The sequence below is a fragment of the Solanum stenotomum genome, chromosome 9, assembly GCF_019186545.1.
Source record: "Solanum stenotomum isolate F172 chromosome 9, ASM1918654v1, whole genome shotgun sequence".
NCBI lineage: Eukaryota > Viridiplantae > Streptophyta > Magnoliopsida > Solanales > Solanaceae > Solanum > Solanum stenotomum.
In genome coordinates, this window is record NC_064290.1 from 57705098 (window position 1) to 57731915 (window position 26818).

Sequence of the window (26818 nt, forward strand, 5' to 3'; positions counted from 1 at the left end):
CCCAAAATATAGGTTAGGTCTAACATAATCATTTAATTATATGAGCTGTATAAATAGGGTTATGATTAGTGGTTTACTGTTAGCTGTCTAAGAGCTACGTTAACAAAAATCTCGTATTGAAAACAATATTTATTCGAAATTTGTTTTTAAAATTTACTAACGTGTCCATTTTTAATCTCCGTCAAATATTTAACGATGCTAACTTCACAATTAGGATTTGGGCCGGGTCAGCCCAGGCCCAGTACACTCAATAGCTACCCGGAAAAGGGCATTTGGGTCTTTTGGTCATTGTCTTCTTCTTGCATCTACTCATTTCTAGGAGCTCGCTCACTCAGTCCGGCGGGCTCTTACGGCAGAACGATACGATGGCGGCGTGGACGGCGGCGGCGAGGCAAGCAGCGAACCTATCTCGATTTTCGGCTTCTAAATCAGTTAGCTCAACGAAGCAAGGTGCTTTACTTATCCAGCGGCGCGGTCTTGCCGGTGGTGGTGGTAAATTAAACTAATTCTCCTGAAATCTGTGAAACTTTAATATGTTCGCTAATTGTATTTTCTGATTGAAAAAGAAATAGTAGAAAGCCATGGCATTTGCTTGTAATGTCGTGATTCACGGACATTGGAAGTTCATATAGGCATTTGTCTTCCTTTTTTTCTTTTTTAGTTGTTTTGGAAAGTGAAAACTTTTTATGCATATTCTTTGTTTGCGCTAAGTCATGGCGTATGTAAGCTCGCCTGCAAAAGTCATGTGCTCTTCTGTTAAATCTCATTGAGCCTAATAATAGTTACTTGTACTGTTGTACATGATCAACAGTTACAAATGTTTTGCTCTATTTGCTGTGTTTTTTCATTTATTTCTGCTATAGTACCGTTGTCTTTTTTCTATTTACTGCTCTGGATTTCAAACTAACTGAGCAAGCGGAAGTTTCTTATACTACTGGGCTGAGCTTGTTAAATTGGTAAAGGAGAATGCATGTTCTCTGGTAACCGGAGTTTCCAAAGTTCCATTGCATTTGTTACACACCTCAAAAAACCTTTCTGGCAAATCTAGCAAGATAGAAAATTGTGCACTTCCTATAAAATATATAGTTTACCGTTTCTACTTAGTTCAATATGCAAATTAGACATTTTATATTGTTTTCTTCGTCCTAATTGGCTTATGACCACCTCCATTTTTCTATATATTGCATCCAAGATTGACTTGGAAAGTGGGGGAAAAGGTTCTGTAGAAGGGGTAATCAAAATCCTGGTTTTTTTTGTGTGTTCTACCACTAAAGAAGTAAGAAAACAGTGCAAGCATTAAGCTTCAGGAAAAAACAACAACAGTGCAAGCATATGAATGCCACTTACAATTGGATTTCAGATGAAGTTGTACCATGTAGTGAGACGATAACTTATATTCGTTCTTTTCAATGCAGACCATCATGGACCTCTAAAGGTGAACTTTTGGCAGGATCCGATGAGTCCATCAAAATGGAAAGAAGAGCATGTGAGTCTTTCAGACCTTTGTGATGTCTTTTCTACATGTTTAAATTATTATGACTTTTTTTGGTTGTTGGCTTTGACATTATCAGCTTGCTTGGCTTATGAAATTTCTGCAATTTGCTATGAAACTTTGAATGCTAGATGTCATAGAGAACTATTACCAGTACTTCTAATTTTCACCTATACATGGTTGACAACAAGTTTAAGTGGGAATTGGAGTGCCACTTTTGAATTGGGGATCCAGAAGAGCATATAGAGTATTCACAGTTTACCTGTGATTGTGGGAAATGATTTTCTCTCTACTACTTATTTCACATTGAAGTTTGCCTCTGCTATAGTCTGTTCAATATCTAGAAAATTTTACTCATTTTGGTAGGTTCCTTTCATATCTATACCAAGGTCGGGCCTGTTTTGGATAGGCTCATCAAAGTACGTATTAGTACAGACTAGATTGACAAAATATATACTTTGGGCAACTTCAGCTTCTAGTTTTGATTGTGAATCACCAAGGTTTGGAGTTGTATCTTCAATAATTCGATGACTTGAAGTCTTTTCAATTGGGTGCAATGTTATCTGTGGATATAACATGAGTGAATTTGTTAAATTGCTATAAAAATTCACGCTGTATACTGTTGTTAGTGTAATTTGATTATATTGTTTTGGTTGTAACTTGGAATTAGAATTTCTAGTCTCCAGTTAACCACATCTCTGGTCCTTGTAGTTTGTGATCGTCTCTCTTACTGGTTGGGGGTTGGCCTTCTATGGAGCTTATAAGTTCTTCACAAAGGGAAAGAAAGAGAAGAAGGAAGAGGTACATTTCTTTCACGTTTAGCAACTTCATTCAATTTTTTTGCTGTTGCTGGTAATGTTAAAGCATGTATTTCAATGTCATTATCTCTTATATGTCCATATTATAAATGCCTATGAAATATTTTATCTATTTTTGCCAGCTATTAGCTGATTGAGATTTGAATAAGAATGACATAATAATAGAAGACCAAATGATCACCCATATGGTTTTACTACATATGCTAGGTACATCTTACCTTACCTTTTGAAGAAAAAAGGTATATGTGAGTTAACTGAACGTAGCAAGTTTGTCATGTATACAGTGTATATAGACATTTCACCTTGTACAGCAGACTGCTATTCTCAAACTGTTCTTGAAATGTGATGTTTTCTCTATCTAATATCTTATCTGATTTGCTTCATCTTATGGCAGAAAGTTGGTGACGGATCCCACTAATATTTGACGTGCTGAATTGCCTTGAATAAAGAAGTTAGGAGGGCCATGTGGTCCTCAATTTTTGCCATGAAGAATGTTAAATGGGTTTTCCCCCATTTCCTCCACTTTTCTTATTGGGACTGAATTGCACTTGAAATATTGGACAATCAACTATGTATTTTCTTCTTTTGCTTTTTTCTGTAGAATGTTGGTTCATTTAGGAACATTTTGCCTGCTAAGTATATGATGTTTCTTCTTTTTTGAAACTACTGTAGTTACCCATTTGCATAATTATCAGAGTATGTTGAAGAGACCACAGTTTTCTTCTCATTCCATTTACGCGTCATTCTAACCCATTTGAATGTCTATGCCTGGTTTGATGGAGCTTAATGAGTCAGATGCAGCCTTCATCATACTGATTCCATCCGTTGTGCTTTTGGTCATTTAGTGCCTATTTCCATTTATGTTAGACTATGGGAGATGGGTTGGTAAAAAATTACCTTTTCATACAATTCTAGCTATTGAAGGTGGAAACCAATGACAGGAGACGCAATGTAATAAGTTGGTAGAAACATGGAACACTTAATGGCTTTTACACATCATTAAGCTCTAAATTTGTTTAGAAAATGAACTGGTAATACCAAAGCTCTTTCATTTGACCACAAAAATATACTAGATTCAGTTTATTGCTCCTACTGTCATAGAGAAAACGGCATCATCTGGCTTAACTAAAAAGTTGGAAAGCGAGGATAAGGTGTGCATACATCTTAACCTCCCGGACCCCGCTTGTAGAATTACACGGGGTATGTTATTGTTTATCACATCATAATACAATCAACACCTCAACTGATGAGAAGCTAGAAAGTATTTTTACAAACATGATAAGCTATTCAGTGCTGTGGTATACTATGGGGCAACTGCAATCAAGCATAATGGTATCACACACTTTTTTCTAACATAATCAGCAACATTCTATAATATGTTGATCACGTGTTCGCGACTGTACAGTCATGTACGACCATGCATGACAAGCTATGCTAAACGTAGTGTTCTTCGTATTTCAAGACAGCATAGTGCTTACGAGAAGCTTCTCTTCATACTGATGTGGGATGTTCTTTTGTCTTCGTCCTGTTCAGCTGCTGCTGCTTCCCCATAATCCCTAACGATGATTTCTATGAAAGAAGAAAAAGAAGCAGCCTCATACATAATAGGACATGACCAGCAAAAGACTGCTAAAATGTAAATCACCATCTATTTTTGGAGGGTGCATATGTTCATATCAATAGCAAATTACGTTGTACCAGCACCCAACGATAACAACAATAGAAGGATCAATTCCAAAACACACCCCCTCCAAGTGAGGAATGACAGAGATGGACAGAATATGACAATTTCGAAATGACTTCTTTTTAGAGACAGATTGTACACTCTGTCCAAACAGTTCTATTCTGGACATTATTTCTACACTTGGCAGCATATAGTCATCATGGAGTAACAACAAAACGAATGTGCATGGGATTTTCTTTTCAAGTAAAAAAGACAAATTTGAAGGGAGACAAAGGTGGACGACACATCATATATAATGTTTATAAATAGCTACAGTTTCGTTTGAAGTGTGTTGTCCATCACATGCATAGGCAAAGATGCAAAAATAATCTGAGTGTTTTACCATATGCTACTGTATGACTGGAGACTACTGCTTAATCCGCGTCCTTAACTTCTGCTTCTATATCAACAATTCCGATAGAGGAATCCTTACCTGTAAAGTAAATACATGAGGTGAAGTAAGCTCTAATCCAGATATATCAAGGGACAGTCCTAGGATCATGATTTAAAGCCCTAATGGTCTAAAGTTGCACAAATTTTGGCAGTATTCCGCAGTCTAGCAGTTAAATCAATTCTTATGAGGATTATTTGAAGTTTATCTGGAAAACATGTTTTAAAGATTCATCTCTTAATCTTAAAAAAATTCTCAGACAGAAACGCATGATGAGAAGAAACATAAACCAAGTTTGCTTGGAATTTTAAGGCATTTATCTTTAGGAAATATTTGAATACCAACACTAATAGAGCACATAAGGATCCCAAAGAAGTTAGAAAAGAAAGTTTTCTTTCTTGAAGGAATCCATTCTCATATTTGTTTATGCTGGCTAACTTTCCAGAAGGAGAACTGCAAAAGTCGAGCTTATTTACAGGAGAGGCAGCATTTACTTCATCAGATGAACGATATTCCAAAAAAAAAAGAAAAAGAACTTCATGAATGATTAGACTGTTAGTGCCCTTATTATGCACCAAGTTTAGGTATATGGACTATGCAACTGAACACCATAACCAGTGAATGTTTAAAGAAGAGTAAGAAAGATGAACCTTTCTTTGAACGAGTACTGAAATCACCAAATGCTTGACCAAATGTAGTTGACTGGTTGGAGAACGTTACTGGGTCTCTCACGAACTTATTACCAACAACTGCAGATATGCATGGAATATCTCAAATAACACGCTTAGCTTGCATCAGTTACTCATGATATAGCCCACATCAATGTTTGAACAAAGATTTGAAATGATTAAAAAAATCAATTTACATCAAGGAAGTCCAAGATAACAGAAAGAAAAGTCAAAACACATTCAACACTCTCAAGATATTAATTATCGCTAGCAACATCTGATTGTTGTATTCAAGTGCTTAACAACCATTAAAAAACATTCAAACATGTATATACTCCAAGGATTCAAAAGACCACGACGGAGAGAAAATAATTTTAAAGAAAAGAAGAGATATAGACAAAGCTCTACTTATATCTAGGACTGGGAGATCGATACAGTAAGCCTAAGTGCAATGCAAACAAGCCACATGAAGAGCTGTGAACTTCTGATGGTTTACCTTGCATATATGCATTGGGACAAAGGAATAAGATTATGAGGCGGAGAAACGCGAGGTAAACAGGGTACATAAATTTTATTTAGGGCCATATATGATACGAGCTATTTGATATTTGAATTTCTTGATAAATCTGTTCGGTGTGCAAATTCCCATCAGCTCTCTTAAAACCCAATATGAGAGCAATAATGTAACTAAATGAAACAAGAATGCCACCAATTGGCAATTGCTCAGCTATGAGGAAGTTGTCAAAACAAGGGAGACAAGCCAACTCAGAGAATCAATTTTAACCTGAGAATGGCTGAGTACAGAAAGGGCAAAGCTGAACCTCATCATTTAAAGTAGACCTGCACTGGGTGAAAATCAATGCTATGAGTAACTAACAAAAACAACCAGCCCCCTGGCTTCAATATTTCTCTTAAACAAGGTTCCATTTGATCTTACCTGAAAATTTGAAATTCATTCCCGCAGTTTGGGCACTGCACAGTAGAAGAAATCCATTAGCAAACACAGAAAGGAAGCATGTGCCGTAAGAAGTTTGATAGTTGTTTAGATGGACCCAGAGAACTTCCATTGATCTGCTTTAATTTTAAAACAATATATACATTTCTCATCACTGTATTACCCTAAGGAGTGCACCTACAACAGAATAATCCTAACTGCTTGGTAAAAGCATCATACACACATTGTAAAAATATACGAGCACAAGATAACCCATTGTTTGTCACAAATAGTAGTTATTCTAGAAATTCTGTCTGTCAGTTGAAATTTAAGCAAACGGAAGGATACAATAGAGCAGGTTGGATGCTGCAGAACTTGACACATTTTGAGATACTGAGAAGTGCTAAATCGGTTTGAGGCAATAGATCTACACACAAATTGCATTTTTGGATGAAATCTATAAAGTCCAAAAGAAGTGCACGTCAAGTTAATAGGGGAGAAAGTGATCTCATTGAGATCCGTACACTAGAGGAGTTTGCATACCGGATCCCTTTAATGTAATGTAATATTCAAAAATACTTCAAAATAGTGGATGAGATATATTATCCACATAAATTTATTATCAGTCAAACTACTTAAATTTGATATTTCACAGGCAGAAGTAGGCACATATGCAATTCTCAATGCAGGCAGTTGAAATAATAGGATAAATGTGGAAAAGTGAAGACATGCAAGTTTAGTTCCCTTACAGCGCTTTGAACAATATCTCGTCCAGCCCACCAAATAAAAGCTCCCAAACCTAAAATTGGAAGTAGAACTGCAAGGATCTGAAAAACAGAAAATGAAAGACAACTGTTAATATCTAAGGTATGGCATGGCAAGATAACCATAGCTAATACATGCAAAGCAGCAATACAGAGATTGACTGCATAATGAAAAATTGTACATATATTACTCATTAGTCCTTCAGATTTAAGCACTATGCGAACAGCGATAACTTAAATAAATTCTAAAATGCAGTGAACACAAACACCCTAAAATATGAAAGGATAAGCATCATCATAGTATAAACATGTTCCATACACTGTGTTAGCTTATACAGTACATGTTAAGTATCAGAAACAGCAAATGTGAATTAAAGAAGTTTCTGAACTAGCATCACACAATTTACTTTAAAGGTGATACCTGAGATGAAAGTCATTCTGGAAAAGAAAAAAAGGTGTACCCAAACTATGGCATACTATCCTCACAAAAAAACTAATTTCTAACAATTCCATGTAAAATTAAATATAGACGTATATCTCTAATAACCAAACAACAACAACTACTATGCTTCAGTCCCAAACAAGTTGGGAACGGCTATATGAATCTCACTTCTTCATTAGCTCATTTCTTATCATCAACATCAACAACAACAACAACAACACACCCAGTCCACAAGTGGGGTCTGGGGAGGGTAGTGTGTATGTAGACCTTACCCCTACCTTGGGAGTTAGAGAGATTGTACCCTCAACTCAAGTAAAAGCATTATAAAGCGGTTTGAAGAACGAAAACAACGGAAGTGAAAAAACCAAGACAAAATACTAAACTACGCATGACAAAGCATACTAAAAGGGAACAATCAATACAACAAAATAATACAATAATCCAAGTGCAAGAAACATTAAATGGTACAGAAATGAAATAACAAGAACACATTGAGTAATGCTACGACTATTAGTATGAAAGAAAAAGCGAGACAACTCTCAATTACGTAACTAACCCTCTACCCTAATCATCATACTACATAAATATATCATCTCTAATAACCAAATGGTGCACAAATAGAATCTAAATGCTAATATGCCAAGCTAAGTGATGCTTGAGAGAGAAGTACCCAAACAGAAACAATAGCATCCAAGATCCAACCCAGCTGACCAGTCATAGTAAGATAAGTAAGCCCAATTGCTAGCACAAGATTACTCAACACTCTCACAGTCTCACTATTATCCCTCCCACCACCCCCACCACCACCACCACCACCATCACCAATCCCATCCAATCCAAACCCTTGTTTAAATTTCATAAAAACCACTCTTTTCTCATAACCCCATCTCTCCTCCTTCATCAAAATCCCATTTTTATCTGTCAAGAATGAGTTTTTCTCCTTAAAAGCTCCTAATTTGTACCAACTACTACAAATTGACACTTTTCTTGCACTTAAATTAGTGAAACAACAACTGGATCGCTGTAATTTCAGCCCAAGAAAGTTTGTTTTTTTGTACAAAGTATCATGTGGTGTCTTTAAGGGTGATAAATTGATGGGAATTTGAGCAAGTGCTGTCATGGTAAAGTTCAATACTTTTTACTGAAAAAAGGAAGTTTATGTGAATGGGTTCATGTGTTTATTAGAATTTCAAAAACAAAAGGGATAATAAAGACTCCATTTTTTTTTGCTAGCTCTTGTATAGTTAGCAATTTGCAGAGCTCTTCTTCTCAACAAGATTTTTCCAATCATACGTGGCGTAGAACACCTAGCTGGTAGGATGTGGGACCAGATTTTATAAATAAAATAAAAATACATGTCTAATAACATAACATATGAATATTTAAATGGTGTAGTTTTTAATAATTATTATAATCGTGAATATTGATATGTAATGGGGTCAAAAGTATACATTTTAAATTATTAAAGGATAAATATATTTAATTAAATAAAATAAATATTTATTAGTTATTGAGGAATAAAAAATATTACAATATATAATCAAAGAAAATGAAAAATAGTGTGGGCGAGAGATTAAAGAAAAATACTTTTTATGTGTGTATAATGTTTTTTTATTATTTTTCATCCGGTGTGTGATAACTGTAGTGTAGTTCGACTAAATCAAGCCTCGAACTAGAAATCTTTAGTTAACAGAGTAGCAATCTCATCCTCTACATGATATTCTTTGATGATTATGTGTGTTAGTATGTACTATCCATATTTTAGGATTCTTGGAACAAGTAGTGTTATCTTTTTATTATACATCAATTAGTAAGTTCTCTTTATAATTTTTATATCACTTTTTTAAAAAAAAAATAGTACTCTCTCGCTTCCAACTTGTTTGTTTAATTTTGACTTACTACAAAATTTAAGAAAGTAAATCAGAACTTGATAATTTGTCACAAAACTCGAAAGCATGTTGTAGACAAACCTTTGAGAAGAGATAAAAGAAGAATTAACCTAAATAGTTGAGTAGTCAAAAATTATAATTATAAAGACAAAAAAGAAAAGAAAAGAGTCATCTGCTAATATGCTTCTCTGTTTTATTTCAAATGAAGTATTCATTGCCTCAGAATGAAAGGATTCAGTGCTAATTAACATTCACAAAATGTTCTAGTTGATCTGTAATAGGAATCTGGTATACATCAACAAGCAAATCCAATATAACATACAAAAGCAGTAGGGAGAAGTGACTGATGTCTGAAGACAATTTTTCACAACAATACATGTTGCATAATCACTCATTCTTTTTATCTCCTGAAGTAGCATCTCCTGAAGTAGTTGTAACAGCTTCTGCACGATATGGCGCTGCACTGTATGCATGACGCATAAGGATAGCGAAGAAAACCATCTCCACGATCACTAGTTCATTCTGCATAGCTTCCTGAAGGCGCTCCACCTCAAGCCAGAAATAGTGAGATTTTATTATGCCTAGTGATACCAGAATACTAAGCAGAATACCCTGCAAAGTGGTACAAGTTTCTTTTTTAGCATAACAAAACTATACTGTAAAAGCAGATATTAATGTTTGATTTTCATACCATTAGGAGATTTGGAAATATAGTACATTCTGATGAGTTGCGAGTCTATTGGAAACAACCTCTCTATCTTTACAAGGTATAGAGGTAAGGCTGCGTACACACCACCCTTCCCAGACTCCACTGTGGGATTACACTTAGTTTCGTTGTTGTTGTAGAACATTCTAGCAGACTTCATAAAGAAATTTAGCGCTAATGGTTTGATTTGTATACCATTAGGAAACCAACCTTCTCTCAAGGTTGCAAGTAAGGCTGCATACACACCACCCTCCCTAGACCTCACTTGTGGAATTACACTGGGTTCGTTGTTGTTGTAGAACATTCTAATCAATAATTCAGGTCCCATAAAGCAAATAGCAGCAAAATTTGAAATCCAATATGTAAATTACAAGAAAGCAAAATATAAGACTAATGAAAGATGAGAGACGAACCTGCCAGAAAACGAAAAAGACAATTCCTTTGACACACAGGAACTTGGCTAGAGGCTTGTGAGGCGCCAACTCCTTCGCAAACACGTGGTAGAAAACCACAAGAGAGTACAACGCCAGTGAAACGGATATGTTCAAAATGATGGTAAAGGTCCAGCTAACCCAACTAGGGTACACTCCAAGCATTTGTAAAACAACCATCAAGATGGAGCATACAGGGCGAATCACAACAAACTGCCATGTCCAGTTCTTGAGAAGCTTCAATGTATGATGGTTCAAATGAGCACTGTGAGGCTGCAATGACACAACAGTTAGCTTGTGACCGAGTACCATGACAACACTAAAACTGTATATGTAAGCTTCTAGGAGGCAGCATGCGTTTTGGTCCCAAAGAAAAAAGAAAGAGAGCGCTGAAATGGTGTACTTATATGCCTAACATCTGAGTTTATAAACTTACTACACAGTAAAATAATTTGTCCATGTAAACTTAGTAAGCAACTCAATGCAGGAGCATACCTATCCATCGGTGCAAAAGAATTGAAATAGTGCACTCTGTGCTTAACAGTATATATACTCTATAAGGCACGCTGAACGGAGTGTAATTTAGTTTCCGTCCTTGTTGGCATCATCACATTTTTTTCTCATAAACATGCAATGTTGATAATATATACGAGTGATATTTTTTTTGACAAAATATATACGAGTGATATGTACACATAATTTTAGATTACACATTGTACCTGGAAGAGTGTCATTGGGAATGAGTGGTGAATCTGTCTTCCCTTAATTTCATCAGGGACTATGTTTTTGCTTATGGATATATTCAAGTAAGTGTACATCAACCCCAGAAACTTAGCCATCACCTGTATCACATAGAACACAAGTGAGCAAAGAATCTCTGACAAGAACACAGCTCAACAAGTGACGCTTGATGCAGGCAGAAAGTGTTAACTTGGCTATACTTACAATTGCTTCATAACATTCTTTGACAGATTCCAAGAAAGTGAAAAAGGGTTTGCTTCCCATGAAATCGACCAACCCAATGAAGGAGACAATAGCATACAAGGGTGCCATGAGGACGATAATAATTATGGCCTTTTGCTCTTTAGGCTTCTTCCATGACGTAAAATGTTCTGTCACTAGCTGTATGCTGAAATGCAAAGTCAGCATAAGACATATACTGGATACTATCAGTGTGACTTGCCCACGATCCAGATCCAATTCCATATTTGTTGTTAGCCAACAAGAATACCAAAATCAAACCTGCACATTGGTGTTAAGACTTATCAGGACTGAATTTTCGAGAGAAATGTAGGGAAATAAAATAAACAAGAATTTCATTGATATACAGAAGTACAACTTTCATTGTTACCCAAAATTCATTTGTGTACAATATATCTACTGATTTATGTAGATTACCACCATTATTTAATTCAATCCACCAAATTTCATTTCTATTCCTCGACCTTCACTCCTCATGTCAACCATCAGGATATATCACCACTTCCACTTGCAACAATTAAGAAACCCAAATGACAAATCTGTAACACTGACTTCTCATACCAGTCAGTTTTTTAACCCAATTATACCATCATTCATAATCTGAAAGGTTATAATTCCGAGGACAAGCCAGCTTTGTCTTCGGTCTTCAACTTTATGTTCTAACTAGAAGGACAGATTGACTCATTCATGACCTAAACTAACCCTTCAAAGGTACTCAATGTTCCCAATCCATCCCATTTTGGATCAATAATTGGATATAACTCCGTTAACCAATCAATCTAAATTAAACCATCTGGTGAGTCATGACTTAATAGTGTTCGCAGTTCTTAATTGGTACCCAATCAATGATAAATTACCATAAAAAATCCTCTTATTTACATGCTAACAGTAATAGAACAAATCTGTTAGTTAGTTCAAGATAGAGTTAAGGTAAGTGGAAAGGTTAAAAGAAAAGAGTACTTATCGACATCAACACTTAGTCCTAACTACAACGAGAAATATGAGGAATCCAAAGTATCATAGCTAGTACAACAACAAAACAACATGCCCCGTGTAGTCCCATATGTGGGGTCGGGGTAGGATGCACGCATCCTACCTACCAGTGTAATCCCACAAGTATGGATATGATATTTTAGCTAACAGTGTGTGGTTCAGTGTGCAACTTTTGGGTCTTTTGCTCAAGAACAAGATGAAATTACAAACTAAGCTAATCACTCTGTCTCACCTCTAGTTTCCTCAACAGTTGACCTTGTATTTTTATGACCTTAAAATCATCAAAAAGACAAACCCTTTACAAATTACAAGGTCAATTTGGACTCAAACAAGCTAAATGGAAACTAGCTAGGCTATAACACAATCATGGATATTTCAAGATTCACCCAAGAAAAAAACATCAAGGATCCAGCTGCTGCACTAATGAACAGAAACAACATTTTCAAGAAAGGTAAAAATTTGATCTTTCAACAATATTGTAATCTAAACAAGTTAAATCTCTACATAAATGACTTTTTATGGATAATCCTAACAAAATACATAATGTTTTCAACATAAAAAGTATAACTAATGAGTGAAGGAGCTAAAGAATAGAGGAAAAAAGGGTAAGAAAGAGAAAGACGAGTACTTACAGAGTTTCTAGAAATGGGCGTCAAATGCAATGAAGAAATTGTTGGGATTCTTGTGAATAATATTGTACACCAACCAAAACACTGACCCTGTGGATCGTACAAGGCTGTTAACTATTGGAGAAAATGAATACTCTTTATATTAAAAAAAAAACAATTGCCACGTTGAGTTTACGATATTGATATGCTAAAAGCACAGTCGATATATCCGGAGATTTAAATACTAGGTGATTTTCTCATATGTTATATATATGTAGGCAGTGTGATACTCTAAGCTCGGGGTCTGGAGAAGAGTTTGACTATAAGAATTTATTGTATGCAATTTTACACTATATTTCTACGAGAGGCTACGTTCACAACATGACAATATATTAGTGAAAATACAGATAGAAAATTGCACCTGACACTACGATTATAATGTGACATAGAGGGAATTCACTCGTCTCTTACGCGGCTTTGTAATTGCCTACATTTTTGACAAAATTATTTGAAGGCCTATGTTTTCTCTATTGGGGGGCTAAATGCTAGTAACACTTTTGCTTCTAGCTTTTTAGTAGATTTTAGAAAAGATAGAGAAAACTAGTCCCATGAAAATATGACTTTCAAAATAGTAAAATTAGCCTATTAAATAATCAATGTGAATTTGAACGTTAATTTTTATTCTATTTATTTAACTAAAATTGAACGCATTTAGAAGATAATTATAAATTTTTAAGTGACAATTGAATGTGTATGAATTTTACGTGTGGTTTTGGAAGTTGAAGAGTTGTGGGTCCACCTAATTGACTGAATTTACGTTTCTATTGGCTGAGCCTAGAAATAGTGGGCCCAATATCTAGAAGAACGTTTAACACGTGGCACCAAACCAAGTGCTCATGCACGTGCCGATCCAACTTACTCGGAGGGCCCACAGTTGCCGGCCCCAGTTTCTGATACACGCAAAGGGTCTTATGGATCCGTTTCAATCAATTTGCTCGATTATGATACCAAATTTAAAAAATATCTTTAATTTAGTGCTCTTCAAATTGTCATGTAGAAAAGGAAACATTTCATTTTTAAATGGATTAAAAAAAATAGGATAAACAAATTGAAAAAGAGAAGTAAAAATTGATGTTATAAAATAACTTCCATGTATTGATGATAAGCTATAGTGAAGATTCTTCCACCGTTCCACGCATTTAACATCAATAAAATGTATAAATTTAATGTCTGGTGTATCAGTACATGCCTAGCAATCAGAGGCGTATCTAGCGGGTGTTCCGTGGGTTCACGTGAACCCATGCTACCCTCTCTAGATTATATATAATAGTATTATATATTTTTTAAAATATTTAAATATAGAGGTGTAAACCCACGTTAAAAGTAACATATAATAATATGACCATGATTAGGTGCACCTCTCTAAGCAAAGATAGAAATTTAAAATCTTATATCTATCTTGTTTTTATTAGTAACACCCCTCCAAGTGGTTACCGGTAACACTTTTGGCATTTCAATCAATTTTTCTTTTGTTTCTTGCTTTAATCTTTCAAATTTTTCAAGTGTGTAACATTTGAAATTCCTAAAAAGAATTAGCACGGTAAAATTTCTATATAATTAAATCAAATGTGTATATTAAAATTTAAAACTAGTAGTATTATATATGTTGGATCTATAATTTTTAAAATTTAAAGGTTTAGTGTTAAGAACGTAAAGGTCAAACCGATCAAATTTATATCTTAGATGCATCTTTTTGTAATAGTGCACCCATCCTTCCGAAATCCTAGATACGCCTCTGCTAGCAATCAATAGTTAATGTCAATGCCCAGTACCCATAATGGCACGACGATGCACGTTCAATACAAAGACCATACCAAAAATTTAATCAACTGGATTATTAATATCAGACGTATGGGGAGAATTAATTTTTTAGACCACTTATAAAATAAAAGAATGCAGGAAGAGGTTCATCCAAACACCGTTATTAAAATTCACGTTGTATATATATAGAAATCAATTTGTATAGTGTATGTAGTAGATGATGAGCCCTCTTAATGAAAATTCTGCCTTCAACAGTGATTTCACATTCCACAATAACGTTGGAGATGATTCTAAAATTGACCTGCCGGTCTTGATAATACCGAGTCAACAAAACCAGATCATAGGACTATGCTTTGGACAAAGTAGTGTATCCCTAGGCATTATTACGACAATATTAGGACTGTGAATTGTGATATATACAAAATAAAAGGCTTTCATAACATACAAGAAAAGACATCACTAAGAACATAGTTCATCTCCTAGCAGAGACAAAACAAAACACTAGGAAACCATTTGCCTAGTTTGATGAACAATGTAACTTAGTACAATACTACTTGTGCTGATGAAAGATGATATATACTCGATGAAATCGGGTGTACAAGCAGAAAATTAGCAGTCACGCAGAAGCACAGCAGGTGGTGCATAAATTACAACATAAAATAACAAAACGTGAACAAGTTAGACAATATAATTGAGCATTATTTCTGTATAGAAGTCTTGAGTTCGTCCTAATAAGTTTGTGACAATATTTTGAGCAATTGATCAGACTATGATGCCTGGACTAAACTTGACAGCATCAAAGGAGGATCTGTTTTCAAACGTCCATTTGCTTGGTTCATGCTACTAACCTAATCGTAGGAAATTGGATCAGTAGAAATCATTAAAAACAGGGAGTATGAAATATTTCAAGTACAAGCCACGTGAAAGCACAATGAGCTGAGCATGATAAACAGATTAATCAAATAGAATAAGCATGATAAACAATGAATACATAATCATTTCAAGTAGTTGAGCACCTAGGAAAATGAAGCATGTTTTAACACGAAGAATTTGACTGACTGGCATGTCTTTTAACACTCAGGCATCTTCAGAGTATTCTGACCATATTCTCTGATGCACATTGGAAAAGGGGGATGGATCTATAACCTCTCATATTCCTCTTCTTGAAAAAACATGGACATGCCTTTGAGTTATATGCAAATTTTTCCATTCCTTTTCCGAGAAACAATATCTATTGATAGAAGTACTAATACTGAGACTAACAAATCCTTACCTCTGGATTACTTGTTCTGTATTAATGTCCAAGCTACCCTCTTCACCTCCTTTGCATTCTTGTATATGATAATGTAGTGCGGACCATCCGATATCATTCTCATGGCCTGATGAATGAAACAGAAATAAGTGATGACAAATCTTTTAATCAAATAATGTTTTAGAAAGAAAAGTCAAATCCACTGAAGCCATGTCAAAATCTTTGTCAAGGGATACCAAAGCTCATAGTAATCTTTGCAGACTTAACATATTCACAGTTCTTTGAAAGACCAAGGCTTTTGTAGAGCAAATCAGAGGAAATTGCTATCTTACCTGTAAAAGGTAGAAAGACTACTCTACAAAATTTGTGCAGTTGATGAAGAATCTCTCTTTTCGCCACAATTTACGTTGATGAGACTCTGAGGAACTTGGTGGAAAAAATTGATTTGTGGAGGGTATTCACCAATGTATGATCTTTCCCAGTTTCATAGAGATTTCAAAACCTCCCCCAGAACTAGTCCCCACTGCGTCCAATGAGTGCCACCCTGCAATTGGAAATTCAAGTGATAAAAAAATGAAATCTCACCCAAATTCGTTGAAAAAACGAATAAACATATACCTCTTTCCCACATGATCAGTTACATAAACAAACATATAAACAATTACTCCTATAGAAAACTAACTAATGGCGGAAGAAATGGCAGAGTATTACCTGACAGAAAACAGAGAAAGGCTCTCTTAGCGGTCCATCACATGAGAGCTCGCTAGTACTTCCATCAATGAAGGTTCCATCAGCAAAAATGACCTAATCCATGAATAACATTCCAAAAATAGGCGGAAGGTAAGTCGCTCAAGATAATAAACTCTAGTAAAAAAGTAATTAAGTTGTGCTTCATATATCAATTATACTACAAGAATCCAAATGCTGAGCATACAAAGGAAAAGAAAAAGGACAAGCCGGAAATAAGGTAAAAAGACCAAGATAAAATTGCAGACATCAACCTAGACTCAAAATTAAACCAACTATCCAAGCTCGAAAAGTTAGGACAGAGGAAAGCTTGCTTCTGATTCAACGCCACAACTCCCTGATCTTGTATGATTCCAACGAACCCAAGCTAATAAAAGAAGACATTAAAGAAATGTTTCCTACTATAAAAAGAACATATTTGCTCATATTAGATTCCCATCGCAACTAATTCTACATGAGCTTTAAGGCATGATAGTTATATAGAGTTTCCTATGTCATAGCTTTAACAATTTACAATCTTCAATAATGTTATTTCCAGTACATTGTTAACACAATACTAACAAGAAAAAAGAAAAAGTTCCCTTCAAGTACAGCGAAACTCTTATTCCCAACGAACTGGTCATACCTCGGATGCATAGCCAGCAGTTGCACCTGCAACAGGCCTGATAAAAGAGCTAACAGGAGAACTTCTCTGAACAGCCTCGCAAAAGGAAAGTAGACGCTCACGGTTTCCAAGTTGTACAGCCTGACAAGAATAACAAAACTTAACTGTCCAGTTGCACGTTTAAGTGTGAAATCCAGCAATGACTGCTTTAAAATACGGGCACACGTCTGAAAGCACCATTATGTACTTGATATAGTGATATAATTCATAGAAGAAACACAAAGATTGTTACAATGCTCATTGAATGAGGAAGTGTGATTGAATGGTGGGTGGTACACTTTAGAACCTTTTTTGCAAACAGATGGGCATTCTTGGACAGTTAGCAAACAAGGACTTGTATATGCCTTGACTAATGCAAGACGTGACAAACAAACCTGCACTGTGTCATGACGCTTGATCCGGCAAAGTGGCTGCACTTTATATCCTTTAGCTGCCATGACTTCAGCTATCAGGAAGCTTCCCTTGAAACAGGAGTTAGGAAAGATGCATATAACCAGGTGAGACAGAAGTAACAAAAGATTATTACCACATCAAAACTTTAGCAGAAAAGAGATACCTTTATTGCTTCACCAACCATTTGAGGCGAGAGGAATAAACCCTGAAATAAAGTTCTCATTATATCACCAGGGGTAGAACCGCAATCAATTCCAAGTCCTGGGGCAGAGAGACGGGAAGCTGCTGCTTCTACCCATCTTTTCCTTCCCGCAACATATCCACCACATGGTGCAATCGTTCCACCCGGATTTTTTATTAAACTTCCCGCAATTAGGTCAGCACCCTGCTCATCCAAAAATCAACTTCTGACATTTCCACATGCAGAACTTTAATGACAAGAATAACTTTACATACCACCATAGGAGGTTCAATGTCGTCAACAAATTCACCATAGCAGTTATCTACCATGATCATGCAGCCTGGGTTCTGCATCTGCATCAAATAAGAGAGTTTGAAGGCAGAACTATCTTTTCCAATAGCCAATGTTAAGACATCCAAACACCGATAAGTGAAAACAAGAAAAATTATTTATCCCAGTGTTACAAACACAAACCATCAAGGAGCAGGATGACATCAGTTATATAGACATGACATCTTATGCCTGATAAAGGGTATACTTCAAATAACTTGTAATTCTTTGGCACCCTTTCAGTAGCCAAATATTTGAGAGTTTGTTAATGGAAATAACTATTATAATCAAGGACGTGGTTTCAAAAGGTTTACCTTGATTATATTGATTGCCCGACCTATCTCAGTTACACTCAAACTGCGACGCCAGGAATAACCACATGATCTCTGTATGAGTGCACACTTAGTGTGAGGTCTTATAGAGGTTTTAAGTGCATCCCAATCAAGCCCGCCATCCTCTGCAAGCTGCGATACGTCCAGATAATGTTGGTTATTCTCAAATTCTGAAAAATAAGTCATATGGACCTAATATCTAACATGCAGATGCAACTTACTGGGACTTCCCGGTATTCTACTCCAAAGTCTTTCAAGGAACCCAATCCACCAGAGTCCCTTTTTCCAATTACTTCCTCCAGCGTATCATAAGGTGCACCAGCTATCGCTAACAGCTGAGACAAGTTGATTCAAGTCATTTTCAGTAAAAATAATAATTTTTAGAATATGACGAATAATTGAAACATAAATGGGTACTCTGGACTATAATAATTCATGAAACAGAGTATTGTGATAATAACAAGTATATAATAACTATACCTCATCCCCTGGTCTTAAGAAAGCAAATAAGGCACAAGTGATTGCATGAGTACCTGAAAAGAACTGAAGGTGAAGTGGGAAAGTATATTAAGAAAATATATCCTCTTTCATGGAAATATAAAGCTACCCAAAAAAGAAAAAATTGCAAACCTGTGATCGAACAATTGCAGACTCAGCCCCAACAATTTCTGCAAAAGCCTGGTCCAAGGCTTCACGCCCACCAGCTTCTTCATGACCATAGCCAGTGCTACCACCAAAGTGCTGATGCAGGTATATTTTACACTTTTTAGCGCTAACAAAATAGAGTGCCTACTAGTTGCCACTATGACACTTGGACCTTGTCAATGTCATTCCCGTAGCCGAGACCATTCTGGTTACCCGTGTTCAGTAAAGATATTGTGTACCACTGAACACTTAGAAATAGGATCTCAAATTCTGAATAAGTTGGACAGTGTAAAAAATACAATGTAATATAATGCTGTTCCAGCACACTTAAATGGGGGTGATGTAATATTTTAACTAGGATGGAAGAGTGTCAATGACTGTCCTTATTTGTTTGATTTGTTCATAGACCTAAGGAACAGAACAAAACAATTTGTTGACAGATTTGAATCTCATCTAGCCATGAGCCCATGACTCAACTCCCTCTGCCCCACATCCCCTAAAAGAAAGAAAATTGTGTGCTAGACTACTAGTACATGCATTATGCTTTCTTCAGAGAACAGAAGGTATATTGTAAAATTAAGGTAACAGGTGTTTTCTATTTGTTGACACTCGGTCTCGCCACATCACAGACGACAATGATTATTGGACGCTGGTAGTTGAACAAACTTTTAATCATTAGCTTGCTTCCAGATATGGTAATAAACTATAGTAGTTCTTATCTTTTTCTGTTTTTGATAAACAGCAAATAATAAAATACTAGTCAGAACACTCACCCAAAAAAAAAACCTTTTGACTAGTTTTTCAGTTATAAGATATCATTCACGGCATGCAGTAGAAGAAAAAAGATCATAGTCATGGTACTAACAAAACAAGTAGGCTCCTCAGACTTTTTTTTTTTTTGAGATTGTCAAAATAATCGAATTCATGACCTTTTTATTTCCACCTGACCCTAGAGAGTATATCCTAAGGTAAAGGTTGAGTAAGGTTCTAAACCATCAGTACTCTAGGCCTAAAGCTCCAAATGATCATTTGCCAGGTGGGTATAGTTCACAGGAACCGAAGAATATACAGAAGTCTTGCAACGAAAATTGATATATTTGAAGATTCATTTGCTCCAAAGATGTAAATTCACATGTAAATGATGTCTACAAGGTACAATTTAACAAATTTTTGAGAATGAAAACTTACATGAGACCCAACCTTGACCCTTTGGAAAGCTCTCAAAACTCGCGCAGTATTGCGTGCCACTAAATTGTCAACTTCTCTGAACTCTTTTGACAAAGAATCAACAGCCTTGTTAACCTACACATTGCAGATCCAGAAAAGTCAATCATGTTGCATTCATTTCTCAATAAATAGACTCATCTCAAACCCACAATATCAACACAGGAAATCCAGGATTTTAGGACAGTGAGTGGTGAGGCACTGCATCCACCACAATTTTGTGGTAGTAAAGTGAGAACAAAGCATAAACATATATTCTCTCCGTCCCAACTTATGTGGAACTTTTTGCTTCCCGAGAGTCAGTTTGACTAAACTTCAAAGCTAAATTTGATTAGATTAACTCAATATTTTAAAATTGAAATTTAGATATTCAAAAACTATAACAAATACATTTTTAAAATGTTAGTTAAAATTTACATAGTTTGAATCTCAAGAAGCGAAAAGTGCTACTATCCGATACATCTGCCAATATGGCTTTGTTCACAAGTGGCGGAGCTAGAATTTTTATTTAGGTATAGAAAGAGGTAAACATATGAAGAAACAAAGGGGATTCAACATCTACTATACACATATATATATATATATTAAGGGAAAAAAAAAAAAAAGTTGGACCCTATATATAGTGCAATTTTTTGACGAAGTGGTACTCTGCCTCCGCCCCTGCTGTCCACTCCGAAATTTTTTCATAGTTCCCTAGTAGTCTAAGTTATTTAATGTATAAATTGTTGGTAGATATACTTAAATACATAAAGATCAGGCATAATACATCAACAAACACTTAAACTTAACCTCAGCTTATAAGTAAGCACTCCAACTTTGAGAGTGCTTATCTAGACACCTCAACTTGGTCTCAACTAGTAACTACACACTCCAACGCATCCTCACAGTGTATTGTAGACACTCCACACACAAAGTTTTTGGAGTTGCCTAGATGATCATTTTATAAGTTGGATTTTTCAACTGATAAGTTGATGTGTCTACATGCGCACTCTCAAATTTGGAATGCTTATTGCCAGTTGAGGCCAAGTTTGAGCGTCTATTTATGTATTATGCTAGAAATTAAGCATGGAGCAATACTACATACCAGTAGTTACAATGGTGTAAAAAAAAAGTAAGAAAACGAGATTCCTAGACAGAAATTGAAGTAGTGTTTCATTTATTCACCAAATTCAAAATTGTTTAACGTTAAATTCAATTATTTTTGTTCTTCTGAGAAATCAACAGAGAATTTCGGTATTCAGTTCTACCTCGGGAACAAACGGGGAATCGGAATGATGCAGCTGAGGAACTGAAACTCGAGAGCTCGAACACACTGAAACTTTAGCGGAAGTTACTCTCAGAGTATGCGTAGGATAAGCAGAGGTGGCGCAGCATAAGACCGCCATTTTCGCAGAGCTCGGAGGGAAAATGGATATGGAAACTGGAGAGTGAAAGAAAGGAAACTAATCCATATAGGCTATAAGGCTTGTTGGGCTTTTATCCAAATTGGGCTTGGCTTATTGGGCTTATCCACATAGGATTAGGTAGAAATGACACAATATAACCACTTTTAAATCCCAATCCATCCTTGCTCATTTTACAAAATTGACTAGTATATGAACATGTTTAATAGATGACTCCTAAAAATAGCACATGAGCCTTTTTTATATTCTCTGGGTTGTTTGGTAGAGTGTATTAGAAAAATAATTATATATTAAATTTATGTATTGTTAAAAGTTAGTTAACTAATTGGTCACCCAAGTATTGAAAATTGCCTTCAAATATCACTTTTTGTTTTATTTAGGACTAAAATATCACTGAGCTATCACTATTTTCTTCAAAATATATTTAACACTTCAAAAGCCTTATTCTCTCCTAGCTTTAGATTTAATTATATGAATTATCATTGATCATTGAGAAAGTAAAGAAAATTTTTTTGAATCTTGTAGTCTTAAACTAAAGATATGTAAAATATACTGNGAATGCTTATTGCCAGTTGAGGCCAAGTTTGAGCGTCTATTTATGTATTATGCTAGAAATTAAGCATGAAGCAATACTACATACCAGTAGTTACAATGGTGTAAAAAAAAGTAAGAAAACGAGATTCCTACACAAAAATTGAAGTACGTGTTTCATTTATTCACCAAATTCAAAATTGTGTAACGTTAAATTCAATTATTTTTGTTCTTCTGAGAAATCAACAGAGAATTTCGGTGTTCAGTTCTACCTCGGGAACAAACGGGGAATCGGAATGATGCAGCTGAGGAACTGTAATTCGAGAGCTCGAACACACTGGAACTTTAGCAGAAGTTACTCTCAGAGAAAGCGTAGGATAAGCAGAGGTGGCGCAGCATAAGACCGCCATTTTCGCAGAGCTTGGAGGGAAAATGGATATGGAAACTGGAGAGTGATAGAAAGGAAACTAATCCATATAGGCTATAAGGCTTGTTGGGCTTTTATCCAAATTGGGCTTGGCTTATTGAGCTTAGGGAAAATTCTATGAAATAGCAAACTATTAATTCAAATTAAATGTTATAGTCATAGTTTATTTTAATTATAATTCGCAAAAAATATCCCCTTTTTTTCCATCTGATTCTGTATATAATTAGGCATTTTCGGAATACAATTAGTCATTTTATATATTTCGGTATAAAATGCGGTTGTGTTTGTATAAAGTGAGAGAAAAGTGTATATACAACTATAAATACATATATTTTCGTCCTATACACTTATTTTTATACAAATACAAATCTTATTATACAAATTACAATGTATAAATGAATTTATACAAAACTGAACAATTTGTATAAAATTGGATGTTTGTAGCGAATTATACAAATCAAAAGCTCCATAGCAAACATAAAATTTGTTATGGAGTGCAATTATGCAAACTATAGCTATAACATACAAATATGATTTTTATGTTTGTTATATGTGAAAGTTGCTCTTGAGCTTATCCACATAGGATTAGGTAGAAATGACACAATATAACCACTTAACATTAGAATTACATTATTAAAATAAAATAATTTTTCATTAAAAAATAATTAACTTAAGCATTTTTTAATAGATGACTCTTAAAAATAGTAAATGAGCCTTTTGATATTCTCTGAGTCGTTTGGTAGAGTGTATTAGAAAAATAATTATATATTAGCTTTATGTATTGTTAATAGGAGTTAGTTTCCTAATTGGTCACCCAAGTATTGAAAATTGCCTTCAAATATCACTTTTGTTTCATTTAGGACGAAAAAATCGCTGAACTATCACTATTTTCTTCAAAATACACTTAAGACTTCAAAAGTCTCCTTCTCTCCTAGCTTTAGATTTAATTATATGAATTATCATTGATCATTAAGAAAGTAAAGAAAATCTTTTGAATCTTGTAGTCTTAACTAAAGATATGTAAAATATACTAAAATGTCACTTAATCATGTAGTTTTAAACATTCAATATGGAAAGTTAAAGTTAAAGAATTAGCCAAAAAAAAGAATTTGTTCTTTTTTTTTCTTTTTTAAAACAGACTAAAAAATAAACAAGACTAACAAATTGAAATGGGACAATACAAAATAATTTTCCAAAAGAAAACCTATAATAATTATATTTATTGCTTTAAAAAGTGGCACGTCAAATTTCGGGACCTAAGATAGATACCTCATTTTCTAACCCTAGAGTCGGCCCTCTAAATAGGTCATGGAGGCGCCACAGTCCATTTATGTTCTCATTGACAAAAGTTGATACTCAATTTCTTCATAGAGATCTGACATTTCCGTGTTATGAGAAGGTGTTGTACGTGGAGTTGCCATAGTCCATCTGTATTTTCATTGACAAAAGTTGAATCTCAATTTCTTCATAGAGACCTGATATTTTCGTGTTATCAAAATGTGTCGTATGTGAAGGCGCAAAGTCCATCTGTGTTCTCAGTAACAAAAGTTGAATTTCAATTTACACATAGAGACCTGACGTTTCCGTGTTATAGAAGGTAAGACTGTTTTTTTTACTATCTAGATCTATTTTAGTAATCAACTTGATTTATTTTAGGTGTTGGTACAAAAGGGGCTATTTAAACAACATGCAAATATTTGTTATTCTTGTATCACTAATTATTTTTTTCTTTTATTGTTTATGCACATAAATAAACGTATCTTGTTCAATAAATTGTTATGCATTCATATAGCTATATGTAATTGTCTTTCGATGATGTTCAATGTTAGAGGCATACAGATTAATTAATAGATCTAACAATTTATGTCACATCCCTAAAAAGGCTTTTTTTTTCTTTTGATTTTTTAGACCATTTGTGCCTAATTCTAGAATGACATGTTTATACTATTTTTTTCTTGTTTTTATATAGTTCTAGACATGTTTACCAACAAGGAGTTAGATAATTTCATGGGTGTCTTAAGCAAAGAATTAAATCGTGTGGAGATTGAATGTGGTGTCACTAATCCCAAATATGGTGATTCAAAAGGAATACTAAGAATTTTTCAAGGTGGAAAACTTGAAATTGTTTGTCATGCCATGATGGATGCAAAAAAGGTCATCTTTATTTTTCATTATTAATTTTCAATAATTTGTTCTAAAGTAATTCTTTCTTCAAAGTATTCAATCTTATATAATCTTGTTGTATAATTTTTCTGAAATATTTTACAAAGTCAATAATTTTACAAGTACATGTTCTGAATTATGAAAAGAGAAGGAAGAATTGTTTGTTGTTGTAGAATCTAATTAGATGTTTGTATGTTTTTAAAAATCTTTAAGAGTAGTTTGATTGGGAACAAATGATTTTGTTATTTTAATGACGAGATTATAACATAAAGTAAAATTAATAATGAAATTATTTAGTAGACATTCTTTTAGTAATTTGAATTTTACACTAGATAAATTGAGATAAATTTTTAGCTTCAATATTAACCATATATTTTCTAAAGAATATTAAAGAACAACCTTGGAGAAGGACATCTTGATCACTAAATAATTATGTTATTATTTAATCATCATATTATAATCCTGTCATATAACTTATTCTACTAAATTGTCCCCTCAAAAACTTGTATCTACTATCTAATGCTAATCATCTGAAAGTGGAGCTACAGTTCTAGTTATGAATTCAATATTATTCAATAATTTTGATAAAAATGTTATATTTATGTTATGAAATCCACTTGATCATATATATATAAACAATTTACTCAAACACTTGGTAATCTACAATTTAAAAGTTTATAAACTCAAAAAAAAGTTGAATTTATCTTTGTTATATCATGTCTTTTTTTATTAATAAATAAACAGTTATTTGTTTGACATGCAGTGAAGCTATCACCGATTGAATTTGTTAAACATGTTGGGAGAAAGATGGCAATGCAAAATTGGAAGAGTCAAATTTGGGTGAATAATAAGGCAAAATTTGTGGAGGACATGTTTTTTGAAATATCACATTGATACATTTCATAGGCCAATTCGTGGAGGAATTATACATCGTGATGAGTTCATTTGTTGCACTAAATGTAACAAACAACGTCGATTTTTTAGACGAACTAAAGAAGAATGCAAATATTATCATGATGCTATTGCTATGAGGGATTGAAAATGCTCTGATATGCCTCAAAAAAGGGAGTACTATTTTTTATCTATAATTTTTTTCAGTATTAGTATAGTTTAACCTATTATAACAGGTGACGTGTCTTATTTATTTATTTTATATGAAACAAGTTTATAGTCTATTTGACCAAGGATTCAGAATCTGATAATCTTTAAAAAGTATTTTTTGAGAAGTAGTAACAATTTGATTTTATTTTATTTAATAATATGAGTAACATTTTGTGTTTGGACAAGCTTTCGGAAAGTGTTTCTTGCGTAAATGTTCCCTTTAGCTTTTGAAAAAAAATTATGCTAGTATTCGTTTTGTTTTCTTTTTCATAAAAAAAATGGCCAAACACATCAATTCTTAAAATTAAAAAAAAAAACACTTTTTGAAATTAAAAAATTGGCTTCACAATAAAATTATTAAAATGTTTGGCCACTTTTTTATTTCAAAGAATAAATAGCTTAGTAAAAAAGTAACAATCAATTCATAAAATAACACATGTATTTTATGATCAAGTATCATGCATTTATAAATTATAATATATGCATGTATAACTTGTAATAGATGTGAATTAGTATGTCTTTCAACTCTACTACAATTTTTCATCATTTGTACAATTATTACTATCATTTCCTTGAATAATTTGTAGAATAAAATTTGCATATTGAAGATTATATTTTTATTGTTTATCATAAGTTTGATTTACTAATGATAATTTGTTTTTATGGTTAAGTTGTAATGAAGCTGAAGAGCGTGCAAGTCGAAAATTGTGCAGGGGCTGTCCAAAATCTGCTAAGTGCAATGGCTGTGTTAGGTGTGTGTGCTT

At 34.2% G+C, this 26818-nt stretch overlaps 4 protein-coding genes across 7 annotated transcripts; 1 reads left to right on the forward strand and 3 right to left on the reverse strand.

The window, feature by feature from the left end:
* The first annotated feature begins 280 nt into the window (after positions 1-280).
* Positions 281-2973, forward strand: LOC125876309 (uncharacterized). 2 transcript variants are annotated; one of them, XM_049557458.1, is made up of 4 exons: positions 281-489; positions 1416-1486; positions 2204-2293; positions 2705-2973. In XM_049557458.1, exons 1-4 carry the CDS (start codon positions 366-368, stop codon positions 2726-2728), a joined length of 309 nt encoding a protein of 102 aa, XP_049413415.1. In that variant the 5' UTR covers positions 281-365; the 3' UTR covers positions 2729-2973. The 2 variants fall into 2 exon arrangements, with proteins under 2 accessions (XP_049413415.1, XP_049413414.1); XM_049557457.1 differs by having other exon boundaries at positions 289-492.
* Positions 2974-3369: 396 nt separating this feature from the next.
* LOC125877039 (uncharacterized) lies at positions 3370-8542 on the reverse strand. Its single transcript, XM_049558342.1, has 7 exons — positions 7903-8542; positions 6776-6853; positions 6030-6064; positions 5877-5932; positions 5075-5173; positions 4377-4466; positions 3370-3879 (listed from the first exon to the last, which is right to left on the reverse strand). Exons 1-6 carry the CDS (start codon positions 8350-8352, stop codon positions 4408-4410), a joined length of 777 nt encoding a protein of 258 aa, XP_049414299.1. The 5' UTR covers positions 8353-8542; the 3' UTR covers positions 3370-3879; positions 4377-4407.
* Positions 8543-9296: 754 nt separating this feature from the next.
* Positions 9297-13014, reverse strand: LOC125876435 (uncharacterized). Of its 2 annotated transcripts, none has more exons than XM_049557622.1 (5): positions 12865-13014; positions 11204-11500; positions 10978-11100; positions 10241-10531; positions 9297-9733 (listed from the first exon to the last, which is right to left on the reverse strand). In XM_049557622.1, the coding sequence occupies exons 2-5, from the start codon at positions 11462-11464 to the stop codon at positions 9509-9511; spliced, it is 900 nt and encodes a 299-aa protein (XP_049413579.1). In that variant the 5' UTR covers positions 11465-11500; positions 12865-13014; the 3' UTR covers positions 9297-9508. The 2 variants fall into 2 exon arrangements, with proteins under 2 accessions (XP_049413579.1, XP_049413580.1); XM_049557623.1 differs by lacking the exon at positions 12865-13014 and adding an exon at positions 12465-12745.
* A 2920-nt stretch (positions 13015-15934) lies between these two features.
* Positions 15935-22801, reverse strand: LOC125877144 (uncharacterized). 2 transcript variants are annotated; one of them, XM_049558475.1, is made up of 13 exons: positions 22636-22801; positions 20394-20507; positions 19191-19301; positions 19041-19103; positions 18782-18895; positions 18543-18692; positions 18174-18251; positions 17881-18102; positions 17699-17785; positions 17286-17405; positions 16625-16717; positions 16246-16457; positions 15935-16040 (listed from the first exon to the last, which is right to left on the reverse strand). In XM_049558475.1, exons 1-12 carry the CDS (start codon positions 22771-22773, stop codon positions 16398-16400), a joined length of 1350 nt encoding a protein of 449 aa, XP_049414432.1. In that variant the 5' UTR covers positions 22774-22801; the 3' UTR covers positions 15935-16040; positions 16246-16397. The 2 variants fall into 2 exon arrangements, with proteins under 2 accessions (XP_049414432.1, XP_049414431.1); XM_049558474.1 differs by lacking the exon at positions 22636-22801 and adding an exon at positions 21677-21847.
* Between the last annotated feature and the right edge of the window lie 4017 nt (positions 22802-26818).